The 16,510-nt window shown below is 38.3% G+C and overlaps 1 protein-coding gene and 2 long non-coding RNA genes across 4 annotated transcripts; all 3 read left to right on the top strand.

Moving 5' to 3' along the window:
• Positions 1–2,713: 2,713 nt before the first annotated feature.
• LOC110954778 (protein S100-G-like) lies at positions 2,714–3,605 on the top strand. The gene is made up of 3 exons (XM_022199467.2): positions 2,714–2,862; positions 3,080–3,204; positions 3,319–3,605. The coding sequence occupies exons 2-3, from the start codon at positions 3,088–3,090 to the stop codon at positions 3,472–3,474; spliced, it is 273 nt and encodes a 90-aa protein (XP_022055159.1). The 5' UTR covers positions 2,714–2,862; positions 3,080–3,087; the 3' UTR covers positions 3,475–3,605.
• Positions 3,606–6,601: 2,996 nt separating this feature from the next.
• LOC127536479 (uncharacterized) lies at positions 6,602–8,236 on the top strand. Its single transcript, XR_007945471.1, has 3 exons — positions 6,602–6,705; positions 7,722–7,846; positions 7,948–8,236. It is a non-coding gene; the product is annotated as an uncharacterized LOC127536479 (long non-coding RNA).
• A 3,790-nt stretch (positions 8,237–12,026) lies between these two features.
• On the top strand, positions 12,027–13,440 carry LOC127536509 (uncharacterized). 2 transcript variants are annotated; one of them, XR_007945528.1, is made up of 3 exons: positions 12,027–12,102; positions 12,171–12,238; positions 12,783–13,182. It is a non-coding gene; the product is annotated as an uncharacterized LOC127536509 (long non-coding RNA). The 2 variants fall into 2 exon arrangements; XR_007945529.1 differs by lacking the exon at positions 12,027–12,102 and adding an exon at positions 13,191–13,440 and having other exon boundaries at positions 12,150–12,238; positions 12,783–12,986.
• Positions 13,441–16,510: the final 3,070 nt, after the last annotated feature.

The raw sequence follows: 16,510 nt of genomic DNA, 5'->3' as shown, positions 1-16,510 counted from the left end.
ATATCTAAAGTGATTTTATATATATCAGCAAAATTTCTAATATTTTCTTAACCGTCAAGCGACCAATTTAGCGACTAAAATGACCGACTGGGGTCATTTATGACCTCACTATATTTTACACAGGAATATGCCTACTTTATTGCCTCTTTTTGTGCTTTCTTACCTATTCCACTCCACTGCATTTTAAGATGGATATTCTAAATTAACCTTCTTTTATTATTCATGGATTTTAATCATTTTTGACTCAGAGCTAAAGTAAAACCATATGAACGATATGATGCATTGTAAGAACGCAATAACATTTATTTAGACACGCTTTGTCTGCCACTTCTTTTAAAACTTTATTGCTTTTGTTTCCTCAATAGTAAATCAAAAGCACATAAAAACAAAATCTACACAAACATCTTGTCTGTATGTGTGCGATGTAACATGCAGAGAGGTATTTAGATTAGGGGCGGCTGTGGCTCAGGGGGCAGAGCCATTCGTCCAATGCAAGACACTTTACCCACCTGAGCTCCAGTGCTGCCACTTCCACTGGTGTATGAATGTGTGTGCTGTGTAATGTTGGTGGTGGTCAGAGGGGTTGTAGGAGTGGATTGGCAGCCAGTCAGTCTGCCCCAGGGCAGCTGAGGCTAAAAATGTAGGTCTGCCAGCTATAGTGCACTGCAACACACTGAAATATAGTGGTTAGAGGTAAAAATACATAAATTAAACAAAGGCCTACAATAGTGAAAAACCTACACATCTTTCTGGGGTCATAAGTGACCCCAGACAAGTTTCCATTATCCTTGTCACACCAGTTGGCCGATCCCTGCAAAAAACTATGAGCAGCTGTAGGACAAATAGATTGACACATTCATGGTAGGAAACATTTTTCAGATAAAAGATATAAAAACGGCAAATATAATTATATGGCTGGGGTCATAAATGAACCCACTCGGTCGCTTGAGGGTTAAGAACATTCACAAAAAATCTACCATTGATTTCTTTGTGAATGTTCTCAAGAAACATTTTTAACATTTCTTTTTTCCATCAAACAATGTTCATAAATTTCCCAAAAATGTTGAAAATGTGGACATCAGAAATTTCACTGTGAAAATATTTGTTTTTTCACATTTTCAAACTTAAAAACGGGTCAATTTTGACCCGCAAGACGACACGAGGGTTAATGGAATGACTCAAACACATTCGTCTTTTGGAGCACTTCTACATTTTGGTACATTTTTGTAGATGGATTTAAGATTTGGAAATACGGCATAATCTGCTGGGTCAAAAATAAATGAATGATCAGTTTGATGATGCGGAAAGTTGTGTTAATCTCATTTTCTTAGCGGTGTGGCCTCTTAACTTCTTGTTAGTAATTTGGAGCCATTTCAAAACAGATGCCCAGAGACACACCTTTAAGGCTTAACTGAAATTTGTTGCAGAAATATGTTTGGAGGAGAAAAGGTGAGGCCTTTAACCCCAAGAACACCAAACCTACCATCAAGCACGGTGGTGGCAGTATCAATCAATCAAACTTTATTTATATAGCAATTTTCATACAGTTAAAATACGACATAAAAACATGAAAAACAAAACGCTCTGGGGCTTTCTAGAAGTGATTTAGGAATGGTTTGAGCTTGTATGTTGGGCTTGGACTTTTTGGGACTGGCTTATGTTTGGTTCTTCTGGTTTTGGATGTGATTTAAAGTTGGTTTAGGATTTATTTTACTCTGGATTTGGCTGAGGACTGGTTTTTACATTGTCTTGGACAGCCTGAGTATTTTAGCAGTGGGTTAGGTTTGGTTATGGTCCCGATTTTGCACTTTTTAAAAAACTTTTTGAGGACTGGTTTCAGACTGTCTTTGGCAGGTCTCAGGCTTTCTTTTAACCCCAAGAACACCAAACCTATCATCAAGCATGGTGGTGGCAGTATCATGCTCTGTGCAAGTGGAGCTTTACACAAAGTAAATGGAATAATGAAGAAGAAGGATCACCTCCACATTCTTCAGGAGAACCTAAAACCATCAGCAGAAGGTTGATGTTGGACACAGATGGATGTTTCAACGAGACAATGAACCCAAACACACATCAGACGTGGTTGAGAAATGGTTCCATCAGACTAGAATGAAGGTTAAACTCTTGACTTAAACCAATCAAGAACCCGTGGACTGATGAAGACACAAATCTGAGTCAAAAAGACAACAAATTGAGTTTAACTGCACAAATTCTGCCCAGAGGAATCAAAGATAAACCAGAAGATTGTAGACGGAAACCAAAAGAACCTAACTGTAACCAGTTATTAGCATTGCTGTATGTATATTTTTGACCCAGCAGAATGTGTCATATTTCCAGAATATCTCCAATAAACATATCAAAGAGCTAAAATGCATGATGGTTTTCTGTGTCAGTGATTCTACTGTAGTAAATGCTGAGTTCTAGGAGTCACCTGATTGCTCTGCGGGTTATTTCAGGTCTCACATGCGAACAGGGTTAAACAGGATTTTCTGAACTCTGACATACAGAATTTCTCCCACTCACAGCTCCAGAATGAAAAGAAGGAATTTAGCTTTTGGACGAGTGACTCCACCTGCAAGAGAAAAAGCAGCTCGTGAACAAAGATGCAACGCAAACATGAGTCCGTCTTTTGTTGAATCAAATAAAGCTGTTGGTAGTTTGGCACCACAGGACCGGTGAGGCTGGTTTGAAGGGAGTCGGCTGCATCCTCAGCCCATGAATCATCACTTGTTTTCTGTGTCTGTTATTATATGCATGTCAGACACTGTGAGTCCACTCTTATATAAAGGAGGTTTTCTCCTCAGTCTGCATCAGTCTCATCTAAACACGGACCTGATTCCTCTTCACCTGGTGAACTCTGAGGTGAGTACTGATGGGGGCGAAGACATTCTACTTTAGAAGACAAATGAGATATTTTCAGATACTGAGCAAGACGAATCCAAAGATTTCATAAAGCTTTTCCGTATTTGCAAGTATCTTGGTTTAACTTTCTTTTCATTTTAGCCTGTGTGATTGAAAAGCATTATATTCTTTGTTTGACTTTTCGTGACTCAAAATCCTTGTGGATCTTCTCCTCCAGCTGTTGCGATGGCCTGCCCAGAACTCAAGGAAAAATTCGACAGGCACGCCGGGGAGGATGGGTTCTTAGATTTGGAAGAATTCAAGAAACTGATTAAAAGCGAAATTGACAATGAACGCATCAGGGTAAGAGACACGATCAACTTACCATAAACCGTTACATGCACCTGTCACTCTGCATTTTACTCATCTTTTGTTGCACGTTTTTCTGTTTAACTATTTAAATGATGTGTTCTGCAGGAGAAAGTCCTCAATCGTGCCTCCACGATCTTCAGTAAGAAGGATGAGAACAAGGACGGCAAGCTCAGCTTTGAGGAGTTCGAGAAGTGCTCCCGTCTGGCGAAGAAACTCAGAGACAAGGAGAAGAAGGGCGAGCCTCTTGAGGATTCAGAGTAAAAACACAACATCAAGTGCAAAAGCTCTGAAAAATCCCAGTGTGTAAAATATACAGACGCTGCCAACAGTATCAACTGTTGTATCAAAGTGTTTTCTGTTCCACCCTGGAGGAGAATAAATGTAAACTATTACATTGTGAGTGATGTGAGTTTCTTTGTGTGTTTGCGACCATCAATAACTGTTGAGTGGGAGGAACGAATCAATGACACAACTTGTCACTAAAAACAGCAACAGGATGTGAGCTGCCTTACAAAATAAAACTGAATTTTGATGTTATCATGTAGCATACATGCCAGTTTATGGCACCAAGCACGGCGGTGGCAGTGTCATGCTTTGAAGCTTTCTAGAAGTGCTTTTGGACTGGTTTTGGACTTTCTTTGGACTGGTTTATGTCTTGGTTCTGGGCTGGTTTTAGATGTTATTTGAACTTAATTTCAGGATTGTCTTGGGCTTTTTTAGGAGTAGTTTAGGTTTGGTTTTGGATCCACTTGTGCAGTGGTTTTTCACTTTTTTGAGGACAGTGTCAGACTGTCTTAGATGAGTTTGGACTTTTTCTTTTAACCCCAAGAACACCAAACCTACCATCAAGCATGGGGGTGGCGGTATTATGCTCTGTGGAACTGGAGCTTTACACAAAGTCAACAGAAAAATCAAGGAGGAGATTAAACCTAAGCTCATTAGCGGAAGGTTGATCTTGGACACAGTAGGATGTTTCCACAAGACGATGAACCCAAACACACATCAGACGTGGTGAGGAAACTACATATTTAGGTCACGTGATTCGGTATCCACAACGTACACATGCATAACACACACCCGTGCTCAGCGCAAGGTCATTGTGTTTGTGGGTCCATCTAGATTAAATGGACACATTTTATGTTGCTGTGATTTCTGATCAACAACTAATAAACAAATGCTGCATTTCTGATGATACCATATGGGGGATGAGCAGCCTTGGAGGAGGACAGCGCTTTCTGAGTGCTTTTCTAATTATCATTGTTTCGGTATAAACAGGTACTAAACGCATTTAACTATATGTTACACTGTGGTTATTTATGTTTGTGACAAATAAAGGTCTTGAATCTTGAATCTGAAACATTTAGGTATAGAGGACTGATATACAATAAAACACCAAACCGAAGATGTAGAGTTGTTACAACCCCGAGAGTCAGGGGATGAGAGGAGTAGCAAATGAAAAGAAAGACTGGGTAAAAGCAGCAGGAAAACTGATCATGTAATGAAAGTTATTCATTTGCAAAGAATAAACAAAACCAAAATTGAACACAAGGTGAGCGCTAAAGCACCACATTCTTGGCATTAGGCAGATGATCTGGACCACTGACAACAATGATCAGTGTTTAACAATCCCTGCTGATTATAGAGTAGCTACAGGTGCACATAGCCACTCCTGTCGGGTGTAACCTGAGAGATGGGAAAAAAAAGAAACAAACAAACCACAGCCTACTGTCTGTTCACACAACCACACACCAAGGAACATAACACTCCCTTCCATATGAACAAACACATCTGTTTGATCACTCCAACACCAATTATCCAGTAAACAAGATGCTAAATTAATGCCACTACTCATCCACGGGACAGAGCATCGTCCACTACATTGTCAGCACCCTTTATATGCTTTATTTTAAGACTGTATAGGTCCCAACACATCAAAAGTGAGAGAACTGCAGTGAATGTAGACGGTCATCAGCGTTGAACTGGAGCTAACGAACACATGGGAATGTTGGGAAACTTTGAGTCCTGACATTAATGTGGATGTTTGACATGTACCATCCACCTAAACATTGCAGGCCAAGCAGCCCCATCACTCCCCATGGAAACAGCAGTCCTTGATAGCAGTTGCAACTCTCAGCAGGACATTGCACTCCAACATACCCCAAAAACTGCTCAGGAGTGGCCTGGGGAGCACGACAGAGCTAAGCTGTTCATCTGGCTTCCACACTCCCCAGATCCAAACCTTACTGAGCGTCTGTGGGACGTTCCAGGATAAGCCTGATCTAGGTAGGTCCCATCTTGCATCCCACAGGACCCACAGAATTCACTGCTACCATTGCAGGTTGTGTCCTATTTCCAGGAGACCTGCAGTAAGTCTATAAAAGAACCAAAATGTGTGATTGATTTTTGTGACAATGTGTCTCAATGGTTCCATCATAGAAAGTTCAAAGTTACGGGATCCATCAGAACCTTTGGACTGACAGGACATACATGGCCTTTTTAAGTTCATATAAACCCATGATTCCCAATTGTCCTGCAGGTTGTTTCATGCGTACACAAGGTTAGCGCGGACTTTCTGAACTCTGACATGCAGGCTTTCTCCACCTCACGGCTCGTAAATGAAAAGTACCGGGCTTTGCAAAAGTTCTGTTACACGGTTTCATGATCTTTAGAGACGTTTGCATGTCGGAGTGAAAACTTCCATTAAATAAACTGAAAGCTCTACCTTATAGGCGGGTGTCCTTAATACAAATTTTTCTCTCCGGTGAAGTTGTATCAAGATGGAAGTCAAAAGAGTTGAGATATCTGCTCTCCTTTGTGCTGAACATCAGCCGGATGACCGTCCACAGAGTCGCGGAGAGGCTAAAGAATGGTGAAGATCTTTCAGGTCTTCACTGTTCTTGAAAGATCACTGAAAGATCTTCACCATTCTTGAGCCTCTCCGCGACTCTGTGGACGGTCATCCGGCTGATGTTCAGCTGCTTGGCTCTGTCAGACTTGTTGTGGCCAGTATGAAGGAGAGCAGATATCTCAACTGTTTTGACTTCCATCTTGATACAACTTCACCGGAGAAAAAAATTGTATTAAGGTGACCTGCCTATAAGGTAGAACTTTCAGTTTATTTTATGGAATTTTTCACTCCGACATGTAAACGTCTCTAAAAATCATGAAACCGAGTGTAACAGAACTTTTGCAAAGCCCGGTATTTGAACCTTTGAGTGATGGACTCCACACCCATCTGTCTTTTGTTGAATGAAAAATGCTCTGTTGGTACAGTTTAGCATTAAAGAACCAGTGAGGCTGGTTTGAAGGGTGTTGGCTGTATTTTCAGCCCATGAATCCACATCTGTTTTTTTGTTAAATTTATCTGTGTCTGTTATTATCAGCACGTCAGACATTGTGAGTCCACTCTTATATAAAGGAGGTTTTCTCCTCAGTCTGCACCAGTCTCGTCTGAACACGGACCTGATTTGTCTTCACCTGGTGAACTCTGAGGTGAGTACTGATGGAGAGGAAGCGGCAGAAGGAGGAAAAGAAATAAATCAGCTCTAATATATTCAGATACTAAGCAGGACGAGTGGGAAAAAGTCAACATTTGTACTGGAAGTGAGAACAATTCTAGTCCAGAGATTTTACAGAGCTTTACAATGTTTAACCTTCTTTCTTTTCAGTTTAATCTCTGTGATTTAACCCTCGTGTCGTGTTGTGGGTCAAAACTGACTCAGTTTAAAGCTTGAAAATGTGGGGAAAAAAAATTTCATAGTGAAACTTCTGATGCCCACATTTTCAACGTTTTTTGGTGGAAAAAAAATGTGTTAAAAATGTTTCTTAAGAACATTCACATAAAAATCAACCAAAAATCAGTGAATTTTGCTGGATTTTGGTTGTTTTTTTGTGTGAATATTCTTTAATTTATTTTGAAAATATAGTTTTATTGCACTTTTAACCCTCCTGTTGTCTTCATTTACAGGCACCAAAAAATATTGTTTCCTTGTCTGAAAAAAATCTGAAAAAAAATTCTGCAAAAAAAATCCTAAAAATATCTAAAATGATGACTTATTTATCAGTTAAACTTCTAATATTTTCTTTAAGAATGTCCTAAAAAATCAACCAAAATCCAGCTAATTTGTATGTGAATGTTGTTAAAGAAAATATTACAAGTTTTATATTTAAATATTACAAGTTTTACTGATATATATTTAATCACTTTAGATATTTTTAGGATTTTTTTTTTTTTGGAAGATTTTTACTCATTTTTTGAAAATATTTACAAGAATTTTCTTGCCAAATTTGGGGGATTTTTTAAACTAAAACTTTGAAGGAATTATTGGAATTTTCTTCCTGAAGGTTTTGCAAATTTTCAGAAATTTGGGGATTTTTTTTGCAGAATTTTTGGATTTTTTTTCAGACAAGGAAAACACTTTTTGGTGCCTGTAAATGAGGACAACAGGAGGGTTAAAAGCATTAAACCCTGCCTTTTACTGTTTTGTGACTCAAAAACTCTTTTCCAGCTCCTGCTGCGATGGATGCTGTGATCAAACAAATCTTCGACAAGTACGCTTGTGGCAACGACACCATAAGCAAAGCAGAATTCTCGAAAATGATAGACGATATGGTTCCTGACGCTGGGATGAGAGTAAGAGACGTGTTGAGCTAACTCCATGCACCTGTCATTCTGCATTTCACTCACCTTTGGTTGCACGTTCCGCTGTTTAACTGTGATGATGTGTTCTGCAGGCGCAAATCGAGGACAGCGAGTGTTTCAAGGCGATCGATACGAGTGGAGACGGAGGGATCAGCTTTGGGGAGTTTAAAGAGTTTTACTTGTTCATGATGAAAGTCCAACAGATGATGCAGTAGAACTCCTATTCCTTTTAAGACTTAAAACAGAAGAGCGAGTGCAGAAGCTCTGAAAAACACTAAATATCCAACTGGCAAATGTGACACTAACAACGATGTACACTGAGTTTGTCAAGTGTTTTCTGTTTCATCCTGGAAGAGAATAAATGCACGCTGCTACATCCTGTATGTGAGTTTGTTTTTAATTATCACTGTGTGTGCGGAACTGAAGGAAATAATCAAACTGTTTATTTGAAAACGCCATCAACTGATCAGTGGCAGATCTGAAACCAGATCAGAGAGATCCATCACTCTTTTTGCAGATAAAGTCACAAATATTTTACACTCTCATCAGGCCTCAGAGCGCTTCTTCATCACAGTTTTGTAAAAAATATTTAATAAAGAGCACAGAACAAAGATCTTTATAAATGAGACCACGGGATACTGTGCAACTTCTTCTTTTTCTTCTTCTTTTTTAAAAAAAAGACAAATCTGAGGGATACAGCTATGCTATTTCTGTATTTTTAAATATAATTTTATTGCACTTTTAACCCTCTGGTTTTCTTCATTTACGGGCACCAAAAAATATTGTTTCCTTGTCTGAAAAAATCCAAAAATTCAGCAAAAAAAAATCCCCCAAATTTCTGAAAACTTGCAAAGCCTTCAGGAAGAAAATTCCAATAATTCCTTCAAAGTTTCCCTTAAAATTTTAATTTAAAAAAATCCCCCAATCTGCTGATCTGCTGTCTAATATTACAGATTCTGCATCAATGACATGAGGAAAGATTGCAGTGAAATTTCAAGGTTTTTATCTTTATTAGTTCCTTTTTGATTCAGAAATGCAACAATTTCTTACTGTACGTGCTCACACTGAGGATTTCCAGCACTCTTTCTGAAACACTTCAAAAATAAAAACTCTAGGCTGCTTGGAATTTTGAAATCCATTTTTTTGTATTTTATCCTGTAACTTGTCATCCTCTGGTAAATGTTTGCACTCAAAACTACTCAAAAATGACACTAAATTTGTGAAAAAAACAGCACAAAATTTGCCTTAAATTACTCAGAACTCGTCCACAAGGACTCAAACTTTTCTAAAATTACATGAAACCTGCTTTTTCATATTTCAATTCAGCCATAATCAGAGATTTTTGATCTACTGTCCAATAGTGCAGATTCCGAATCAGTGACATCAAGAGAAATAAGAGAAAAGGTTTTTATCTTCAGCAGTTCCTCAGATATTGTTCTTCTAACAGACTCGAATTTCAGTGAAAGACTGAAACTAATTAAATTTCAAAAACATCTTTATAAATATCCATATTTTATCAGACAAATCAGGCAAATCAGAGATAAAGCAATGTGCTTTTTGTCCTTAGTGACCTCCAGCTTCCCAAAATTATTTTAAAAATGTCTAAAAGTACACTAAATCTGTGAAAAAAACAGCACAAAATTTGCCTTGAATGGCTCAAAACTTGCCCACAAGGATTTAAAGTTGTATAAAATTACATTAAACCTCTTTATTCATCTTCCAACTCAGCCATAATCACAAATTATTGATCTTTTTGTCCAATATTATGGATTCTGAATTAATAACATGATGAGAAATAACTGAAAATTTAATATATATATTTATTTAATCTCTAACAGTTCCTCAGATTTTGTTGTTCAAAGAAACTCAGATTTAATGAGTGAAAAAAAACTGCTGAAATTTCAATTTTTTAAATAAAATGTAATTGTTTAAAGTATTTGTTATATCTATTCCACAGCTATCCTTTTTTTCATGCTGCAGAAACACACAGTGAGATTAAACAGTAAAAGTTCTGTGCAACATTAGCGCCCAAATCAGTCAGTAAAGAGGTAGTGTGATGTTTTATGAGTGGAGTTCAGTAAAATATTAAACGGTGTCAGCGCTCACTGCACAGCTTCTGTTGTTTTAAATCACTACTTTACTCTAACAATAATAATAATAATAATAATAATAATAATTTATGTAGAATATCCAAATTCAAATACAGTGCAAAAACAATACTGACTACAAATATGTTAAGAAACACCATAATACTACTAATACTACTACTAAATTATTATTATTGCTGTTATTATTATTAATCATAAGAAGAAGAAGAGGAAGAAATTATTATTAAAATATATTTTTTCATTTGTTTATTTACTATATTTTAATTATTTTCGTGTATTTATTATTTATTATTATTAATAATAATTAATAATAGTAATTACATATAGTACTATTATTATTATTATTATTATTACTATATTTTTAAACGCTAATAATAATTATTATGTTTATTATTATATTAGCACTAAATCTGAGTGCTTTTTTAAAAAGCAAATGTTAAATCATTTTTAAAATCAATTAATCATAATATTAATAATAATAATAATAATAATAATAAGACAAAGAAGAAATTCTTATTATTGTCATATTACTTGTTTTACTTAATATATTTTAATTAGTTTTATTTAATTAATAATATTTTATTACTGTTATTACTAGTAATACTAATATTAATATTAATACTGCTACTACTATTAATAATTTATATTATTATAATTGTTAGTAGAAGTATTAATACTACTAATAATAATTGTGATAATAATTGTTATTATTAATCACGATAATAATAAGAATGATTATTAGTAGTAGTGTCAGCAGTGTTTTTTTTTTATTATTCCTGTTCGTATTATTATTACAATGGGCTATTTTTATTTTAGTGCTAAATATGAGGACTCTTTACGAAAAAGGAAATGGAAAATGAATCAGAATTACCTTAAAATTAAAAGGAAAAGGTTTAACCTGAAAGTATGAGCACAAACCTGTATTTATTTACAATTATTGTATTTTTGTCTTTGTATTTGCTTTTGGAAAGCAGATGTTTCTTTAAAAAAATGCTATATATATAAAAGAGTAATGGGCATAATTTCTAAATATTATTCGTAGAATGTTTAAGAAGGCAGCTAATTTGCATGTAATGTTAATAATTTTACTAACTTTTCTGTACAGTCTTGAAAAATTTAACTATTTTCCCATAAAGTTGTTTTTTTTCATCCAGATATGAATTTAAAATGGATCAGATCAAGAAAGGCTCACAGTTACAGACTTCCACGCCTGCATTAGGGATCATTTCTTACTCTGGGGGTTGCATTGAGTGCAAAGAGTGAAACCGTCTCACACTTCTCGCTCCAAATGCGTCACATCACCTGCCTGCAGGTGCTTCTTCGGCTAAACCAATCAGGTTCCGCCACAGCGTCAGTCTGTCACACATTAAATTTGTCTTCTGCTGGCAGCTGTCAGATCCTCCACACCCATCCTCATCCATCACCTCTCTGACAACACGAGACGACGGAGGCGATGGTTTTTTCATGAATCTGGAGTTCATGAATGTGGAAGGACAGAAACTGATTCATGAGATTCATTCTGATTGATGAGAGCACACAGTGATCATCAGTGTCAGCAGCACAAGATGACAAAGTCCCAAAACAATGAAGAAAGAAAAGAACGGAGTAAATAAAGCTGGACTCCAATTTCCTGCTTTCTTCAGTTTTGTTTCCTCTCCACATTCAGCCTAAACATTCAGGATGGAACAGAAGTCATACATCAGTCTGCAAAACTGTACCGCAGTCGAGTATTTCCTTTTACGAATGATCAAAAACAAACACTTTAGCAAGATTACACTGAAGATTCAGCCCACAAAGAAGAAAACAAAGCAGCAAAAGTGACTAAACTGAGTACAGCTGTGATTTCCAATCAGCCAAACGGCATCAAAATGGTTCTAAAATGAGCCGACAACAGCAGAACTTTCTCACTCTTGGACCTATGAGCTGTGTCTATGCATGCATCATGGCTCCACATGGAGAAGAGTTAACAGAGATATTGAAGTATCTGATTGTGAGACTTGACAAAGATGGAAAAAGATGCAGGAAGATCAACTAAAAATCAATGAACCACAGCGTCAGCAGTGATCAGGAGGTGTAGAAGGAGTCATAGTTCCACTAATCAGGAGGTCTAGAAGGAGCCATAGTTCCACTAATCAGGAGGTCTAGAAGGAGTCATAGTACCACTAATCAGGAGGTGTAGAAGGAGTCATAGTTCTACTAATCAGGAGGTGTAGAAGGAGTCATAGTTCCACTAATCAGGAGGTCTAGAAGGAGTCATAGTTCCACTAATCAGGAGGTCTAGAAGGAGTCATAATTCCACTAATCAGGAGGTGTAGAAGGAGTCATAGTTCTACTAATCAGGAGGTGTAGAAGGAGTCATAGTTCCACTAATCAGGAGGTCTAGAAGGAGTCATAGTACCACTAAAAGGGAGGTCTAGAAGGAGTCATAGTTCCACTAATCAGGAGGTCTAGAATGAGTCATAGTACCACTAAAAGGGAGGTCTAGAAGGAGTCATAGTTCCACTAATCAGGAGGTCTAGAATGAGTCATAGTACCACTAAAAGGGAGGTCTAGAAGGAGTCATAGTTCCACTAATCAGGAGGTCTAGAAGGAGTCATAGTACCACTAAAAGGGAGGTCTAGAAGGAGTCATAGTTCCACTAATCAGGAGGTCTAGAATGAGTCATAGTACCACTAAAAGGGAGGTCTAGAAGGAGTCATAGTTCCACTAATCAGGAGGTCTAGAAGGAGTCATAGTACCACTAAAAGGGAGGTCTAGAAGGAGTCATAGTTCCACTAATCAGGAGGTCTAGAATGAGTCATAGTACCACTAAAAGGGAGGTCTAGAAGGAGTCATAGTTCCACTAATCAGGAGGTCTAGAAGGAGTCATAGTACCACTAATCAGGAGGTCTAGAAGGAGTCATAGTTCCACTAATCAGGAGGTCTAGAAGCAGTCATAGTTCCACTAATCAGGAGGTCTAGAAGGAGTCATAGTACCACTAATCAGGAGGTCTAGAAGGAGTCATAGTTCCACTAATCAGGAGGTGTAGAAGAAGTCATAGTACCACTAATCAGGAGGTCTAGAAGGAGTCATAGTTCCACTAATCAGGAGGTCGAGAAGGAGTCATAGTTCCACTAATCAGGAGGTGTAGAAGAAGTCATAGTACCACTAATCAGGAGGTCTAGAAGGAGTCATAGTTCCACTAATCAGGAGGTCGAGAAGGAGTCATAGTTCCACTAATCAGGAGGTCTAGAAGGAGTCATAGTACCACTAATCAGGAGGTCTAGAATGAGTCATAGTTCCACTAATCAGGAGGTCTAGAAGGAGTCGTAGTACCACTAATCAGGAGGTCTAGAATGAGTCATAGTTCCACTAATCAGGAGGTGTAGAAGGAGTCATAGTTCCACTAATCAGGAGGTCTAGAATGAGTCATAGTTCCACTAATTAGGAGGTGTAGAAGGAGTCATAGTTCCACTAATCAGGAGGTCTAGAATGAGTCATAGTTCCACTAATTAGGAGGTGTAGAAGATAATAATTATAAAAAACACATTTCTTTTAGTTGAGAGCTAAAAAAAACTACACATTGGACATGCAAAGTGGCATTTCTGGCTTCAATTAGAGGAAAAACCAGAAAGACATACTTTGACATTTTGAAGATAAGAAAGAAAGAAGGGAAAACAGGCTGACAGAGAGGAGGGGAGTTTGAAAGAAGGTGTGTCGAGGCGTATTTTAAAAGGCCTGGGGTCTGCGTTCTCTTCACACATCCGACTCCTGCATCCTCTCCACTTACACAAGTTGTCATATAAATTCTGGTAAGTCCAAATCTCTAAACTTCTATTCAAAATCATGCATGTTTAGACAAAATTATCGTGATTTTGCATTCATTTTTCTAAATAGTTGATGTCTAATATGTCAGTCGACCATGATTTCCTATAATGAAGCTGTACAAAATTTAAAAACACAATCGTGATCATCAGCAGACAGCTACAAATCCACCGCTGAGGACTTATCAGGACTTATCCATCAGAAATGACCCAACGACTGAGCAGCTTTGGTGGAGTGCTTCTCTCTCTGAATGCTTCTCTTGTACTGGGTCATGTGTCTTAAAATGCAGCCACATAAGCCGCTGATCATTTCTTCTTTCAGCCACGATGTCTAACGTCGTGGAAATAATCACATCTCTGAAGGAGCTCTTCACCAAATACGCCGGAAAAAGCGGGAACAAAGAAACTTTGAGCAAGCGAGAGCTGGGGGAGATGCTGCACAAAGAGGTTCCTGGAACAGAAGTGAGTAGAAAAGATCTCACAACTAAGAGGTGTGGAGGCCTCCGTGACAAATATCTGACTGTTTTTTTTTCTTTACTTCTTCATTTAGGACATGAGCAAAGCTGAAATTAAAGAATTCTTCGACTCGCTGGATGAAGACGGCGACGGCGAGGTGGATTTCAAGGAGTTTGTCAACTTCGCGGTGACCCTTAACATGCTGTTTGAGATGGTCTAAATGCTTCAGGCTCTTCCGTTCTTGCTTAATGAATGTATAAATGACAAAACCAGTCACTGTCAAGAAGGAAAACCTGGTTTAAGATCAAACAGCTGGACAAATATGAAGCCTAATGTGATGAGTTTGTCGCTTTTTGAACGTCAGAAGTGACCGATGAAGAGAATAAAAGCTGTCACGTTTTAAAATGTTGTTTTGTGTGTCCTTCTAAACGAGAAAAATCTACAAATACCATGAGAAATCACGAGCCTGACACACTGTAAAAAATGTTTGTAAATTTTATGGTGAAAAACTGTCGAACCACGACGGTAAGAATCTGTGAAGTCTAAAGCAGTTTGATCCAGTTTAGATAACACTGAAGCAAACCGTAAATAAGCTAATCAGGAGAAAACTGTATTTTTACATATTTTCTAGAAAAAATACATTTCCTACTCTGCATAATCCTAAATTGCAACTTTTATGATTTGAAATCGATAAATTATTCAGCTGTAACTGAAACAGAAATGCTGTAAAACATGAGTCATGGTTTCATTTGACAGGTCAACTGAAGTCTGTCACTAATATTTCACTGTTATGGCACCAAAGCTTTACTCATAAAACAGTAAAATGTGCAGAAAAACAAACCGTTTCATGTCTGCATGTGATCCTTCGAAGCTAAATGTAAAACTACACAATATCACACGTGTTTCTACAGACTTCATTAAATGTTATGTGTTTGTTATCAGGTTCTGTCTACTGCAGATGCTGCTGTTCTGATGCTGCCCTCTTGTGTTTATTGCTCAGGTTTGTTTTTTTCTTTAGATCAGATCAAGCAGCCTGTTAAATTAAACTGATGTGTAAAACTGACCAAATGAGCTCATTTAAATAGCTGAATGCATATCGTTGAAGTTAGAAAGCAACCAGAGGTTAAACTCAGTGGTGTAGTCTGGTTCCTTCTAGTGGGTATACTCCAGCCTCATTAACCAAAGCCAGGTCAGGTTGTCATATATGTGCGCGTGCACTCACACGCACACGCACGCACACGCACGCACGCACGCGCGCACACACACACACACACACACACACACACACACACACACACACACACACACACACACACACACACACACACACACACACACACACACACACACACACACACACACACACAGCAGCAGCAGCAGCTCCTTTATTTCAAACTACCAATTAGATACTTATAGACATTATAGCGTCAGCAGCTCCTCCTCCTGCCATCGGGTAGAGCTGATGTTTCCTCTCCATCAGGTAGAGCTGATGTTTCCTCTCCATCAGGTAGAGCTGATATTTCCTCTCCATCAGGCAGAGCTGATGTTTCCTCTCCATCAGGTAGAGCTGATGTTTCCTCTCCATCAGGTAGAGCTGATATTTCCTCTCCATCAGGTAGAGCTGATGTTTCCTCTTCATCAGGTAGAGCTGATGTTTCCTCTTCCTCAGGTAGAGCTGATGTTTCCTCTTCATCGGGTAGAGCTGATGTTTCCTCTCCATCGGGTAGAGCTGATGTTTCCTCTCCATCGGGTAGAGCTGATGTTTCCTCTTCATCGGGTAGAGCTGATGTTTCCTCTTCCTCAGGTAGAGCTGATGTTTCCTCTTCATCAGGCAGAGCTGATGTTTCCTCTTCATCAGGTAGACCTGATGTTTCCTCTTCATCGGGTAGAGCTGATGTTTCCTCTTCATCAGGCAGAGCTGATGTTTCCTCTTCATCGGGTAGAGCTGATGTTTCCTCTCCATCGGGTAGAGCTGATGTTTCCTCTCCATCAGGTAGAGCTGATGTTTCCTCTCCATCAAGTAGAGCTGATGTTTCCTCTCCATCGGGTAGAGCTGATGTTTCCTCTTCATCGGGTAGAGCTGATGTTTCCTCTCCATCGGGTAGACCTGATGTTTCCTCTCCATCGGGTAGAGCTGATGTTTCCTCTCCATCGGGTAGAGCTGATGTTTCCTCTCCATCAGGTAGAGCTGATGTTTCCTCTCCATCGGGTAGAGCTGATGTTTCCTCTCCATCGGGTAGAGCTGATGTTTCCTCTCCATCGGGTAGAGCTGATGTTTCCTCTTCAT

The sequence above is a fragment of the Acanthochromis polyacanthus genome, chromosome 12 (genome assembly GCF_021347895.1).
Source record: "Acanthochromis polyacanthus isolate Apoly-LR-REF ecotype Palm Island chromosome 12, KAUST_Apoly_ChrSc, whole genome shotgun sequence".
Lineage (NCBI taxonomy): Eukaryota > Metazoa > Chordata > Actinopteri > Pomacentridae > Acanthochromis > Acanthochromis polyacanthus.
Note: the sequence above shows the minus strand (reverse complement) of the source record. Positions and strands in the feature narration are given on the sequence as shown.